The sequence below is a fragment of the Hippichthys cyanospilos genome, chromosome 20 (assembly GCF_059441005.1).
Source record: "Hippichthys cyanospilos isolate Australia breed blue-spotted pipefish chromosome 20, RoL_Hcya_1.0, whole genome shotgun sequence".
Lineage (NCBI taxonomy): Eukaryota > Metazoa > Chordata > Actinopteri > Syngnathiformes > Syngnathidae > Hippichthys > Hippichthys cyanospilos.
Window position 1 is genome coordinate 15233712 of NC_142388.1, and position 3947 is coordinate 15237658.

At 46.8% G+C, this 3947-nt stretch overlaps 1 protein-coding gene across 1 annotated transcript; it reads right to left on the reverse strand.

Annotated features, from left to right (window-relative positions):
• Nucleotides 1-538: 538 nt before the first annotated feature.
• LOC148407525 (general transcription factor II-I repeat domain-containing protein 2-like) lies at nt 539-2619 on the reverse strand. The gene is made up of 2 exons (XM_088403977.1): nt 2081-2619; nt 539-1837 (listed from the first exon to the last, which is right to left on the reverse strand). Exons 1-2 carry the CDS (start codon nt 2396-2398, stop codon nt 539-541), a joined length of 1617 nt encoding a protein of 538 aa, XP_088260103.1. The 5' UTR covers nt 2399-2619.
• Nucleotides 2620-3947: the final 1328 nt, after the last annotated feature.

Consider the following 3947-nt stretch of genomic DNA (forward strand, 5'->3'; position numbering starts at 1 on the left):
TTTTCTTCCGTGTTCCTTCCATCTAAGCCCTCATCCCAGCCCCAAACCCCTTCCCTGCGTTTCCTCCGTGTCTGCCTCGTGCCTTGCCGAGCTCCTTTATGCCACTATTCTGTCCCTGTACATTTTTCACAATTCCCACTTTTCAGATTTAGATATTTCACCTTCGTCCATCCACCAGAGCACCTTCTCTCTCCTATTTGTCCACCTCACTACACTTTGGATTCCGACTTTTCTGACTTAGAGGATTCCCCCCATTTCTTACGTTTCATTCCAGGTCTGGTGCTGATTTTGTTCATCCATGTCCTTTTACCACCAGCACTTTTGATTTAGACCAGGGGTGCACACACTTTTCCAGCATGCGAGCTACTTATAAAATGACCAAGTCAAAATGATCTACCTACTATAAATTTGCAAAACATATATTTATTTATAAAAATATTGAGAATTCTTTATATGAACCATATATGTTGGTGTACCTTGCATAACTACATGAATCCATATTGCTCAATACAACTCTGTGCATTTTTTTTTCATTACCTTACTCTGATGACTTGCACTGAATGGAATCAGCCAGGGATGTATAGTCCGGACAGTAGCTGCTGACAGCCAGCCTCAAGCACACTTCCAAATGATCATCAGTCATGGTGGAACGGTACTTGGACTTAATGATCTTCATGTGGGAAAAGGCTGACTCACATAAATAAGTGGAGCCGAATAATGCAGTCAAGGAGGTTGCACATTTTCTCATGTTGGGGTACTTTTCCTCTGTGAGTAAGTTCCAAAATTGTCCATGAGCTCTGGACTTCAGCTCAATGTCGGCTTGTAGTGTCAAAATCTCATCCTCCACTCCAGATGAGTTCAGGTGAAACAGTGTTGCAATTTTTGATGCAAGTGAAACAACCTCAGCATCTTCCCAAAAAGGGTAGCACATGAATGTAGCAACAGGCTCAAGTAAAGCAAAGTCTTGAAAACGTTTGTCAAACTCTGATAAGCAATTGTCAATCTGTTTTGTGTAGCGTACACTGTCAAATTGCACACATGACTTCCCCTGCATCTCCAGCTCTGATGTGAGGTTCTGGAAGTTTGCCAAATTCTGGTGCTGGAACTTTGAGGAGAGATGTTGCATTTTTCGTTTGAAAGCATTAACTGAGCTTATCATATTGATCACAGTTTTGTCTTTTCCTTGCAGCTCCAGATTAAGGTCATTCAGCATGTTGGTCAGATCGGTTAAAAATGCCAAGTCCAGCAGCCACTGGTCGTCACTTAGTTGGTTATATTCTGCATGTTTAGCTTCACAGAAAAAAACCTTAATCTCCGGATAGAGGTCTCGAAATCTTTGCAGGAATTTCCCTCGACTAAGCCACCTGACATCAGTGTGCAGCAATAACTCAGAGTGGTCACCATCAGCGTTATCCAGATGTGCACGGAATAGACGTCTTTGAAGAGATCTGGCGCGAATAGAACAGGCGATCTTCGTTGTCACATCCATTATTTCTTTCATGTTGAGCATTTTTGCGCATAACGCTTGTTGGTGTACTATGCAGTGGTAATTAAGGAAGTCTGGGAAAGCATCGTCCTCCCTGCACTTGGCAATAAACCCATTCGAGCGGCCAACCATCGCAGGCGCTCCGTCCGTGGTGATGGACACCATTTTGTACACTGGGAGCTGGGTTTTCTCAATAAAGTTTTTAAAAGACTGAAATATGTCTTCTCCTCGCGTGTGTTCTTTCATGGGCAGGATTGTTAACAGCTCCTCTCTTGTGCTCATATCAGTAAACACCATCCGAATAAAAATGCACAACTGGGCTGTGTCACTCACGTCTGTAGACTCGTCCAACTGCAGAGAGAAACACTCGCAATCTGTGATGTCCTTCCAAAGTTGCTTAGTCAAATCCTTAGCCATGGCTTCACTGCGTCGTGTAACTGTAGTTCTTGATAGCTGGAGAGCTCTTATCGAAGATAGTATTTCAGTTTTGTTTTTAAAGTCTTTGAACAGCGAGTCAGCTGCTTCAACAAATGCCTCTTTTACCATTTCTCCGTCTTGGAAGGATTTCTTGTTCTTAACGATTAAGTGACTCACCCGAAACGAAGCTTCGGTGGCTGCCTTTGCTTTTGAAGTTAGCTGTGAGAAAAATGACTGCTGTCCAGACAACTGGGATTTTAGTTCTTTCACCTTTCTCCTTCTCAGCTCGCTTTTCGGAGGGAAGTCAGTATCGTAGTTTTTATGAACAGTCCGAAAATGCCGCTCCACATTTCCCTTTTTCGGTATAGCGATGACAGACTGGCAGATGAGGCAAACGCACTTTGAAAATGACATAGTGAAGAAAAAGTCCACCTCCCATTCCGTATGGAAATGGTACGTTTTTGGCTTTTTACTTGGTCCAGCTCCCTCACTCATTTTTATATCCTTACGTTTAGAATAAATAAATTAGAGGCTAACTCACTAGCTTGCGAGAACGCGCCGTTATGTGCGCATGTGCAGTGACCCCTCTGTCAGAAAAGGTCAGATTGGTCAGACCGACCTCCCCCCATATGCCAATAAAGTAACAAATTTCAGAGTGAAGACGGATCATAGGCTGACGTCTACGTTTTAATGCCATGCGATCGACCCACAGTACCTTCGCGATCGACCGGTAGATCGCGATCGACGTATTGGGCACCCCTGATTTAGACTATGATATTCCGTTTTCCAGCCCTTGTCGTTCTGTCTCTGATTATAATTGTCATACTGATTTTGATTTTGACAGCTCTTGGCCTCCATCTAGTCGGTCTGTTTCCAGTTTTTCTTAAGAGGATTCCGATTCTGAGCCCCCATCAATCGTGTTCTTTACGTGGGCATTCCGAGGAGGCCGGCGGGGACACCTGAGTAAAGGCCACCATTCACTTTCTCCTCACAACCCACCTGTTTCCTCACCCTTCAGCTCAGATTTGCTCCCTCTTATCTCGTTCCTCCTCTTGTCATGTCCTACCTTCTTCTCCCTACCTTGCCACCCCTTTCACACACACCTTTTGTAGCATCTGTTTCTAATGTCTCTGCTCCCCAAGCCTCCCGGCAGCTGGCTGTCAGTCCTTCGAGCCAGTTTCTAGTCTGCGTCAGTCCTCCCAGCCAGTTATCAGTCAATGCCCACCCCCGTCTGTCTTGTTTCGAAGTCCAACCCCCGAGTCAGCCACCGGCCGGTGCCCGATGTCCAAGCCTGCAATTGGCGCCCGGCGGCCACCGCCCAAGAGTGTACTCGAGTGCTGGGCCCCAAGCCTGCATTCGGCAGCTACCAGCTGGCCCCCAAGCCCGCAGCCAGCGCTCTGCGGTCGGCTTCCAACAAGTCTCCCGCGGCCGTCCCCTCCAAGTCTCCCGCACCCGTCCCCACCATGTTTTCTGCAGTCAAGTCCCCAGTGGCCATCTCCGCTGCAGCAGTCTCCTGAGCCGCCAGCCACGGTGCTGCCGCACTCTGCCGAGCCGCCAGCCACAACGCTGTCGCAGTATCCCGAGAAGCCAGTCTATGCTTCACGACAGCTGACACCAGCAGGCAGTCGATGCACCGTGGCAGCCGACACCAGAGCCACCAGTTGGCCGCAAATGGTTGCCTCTGTCCCAGGTCAGTCTCATGATCGCACTACTGTGTCTGGCATGCCACCAGTGGCCATTTCCTGCCGGCATCCAGCCGACGCTGCCCAGGTCTCCGCCTACCTGCATCCAGCCGACGCCACCTGGGTCGAAATTTCCTGGATAAACTACAGTACAACTCCTCTACAACAAAATCATGTTTGCAGCCAGAAATTTTCCACAACTGACTTTTCGCTATAGCAAATCTGTCTCGGATGTAAACATAAAAAACATATTATGTGATTTACAATCTGACTGAAGAAACAAAATCATCCAACTTTAAAAAAAAAAAAAGAAATGACCAAATCTACAATAAGCTTTCATTTTCACACATTGATTTTCTTGA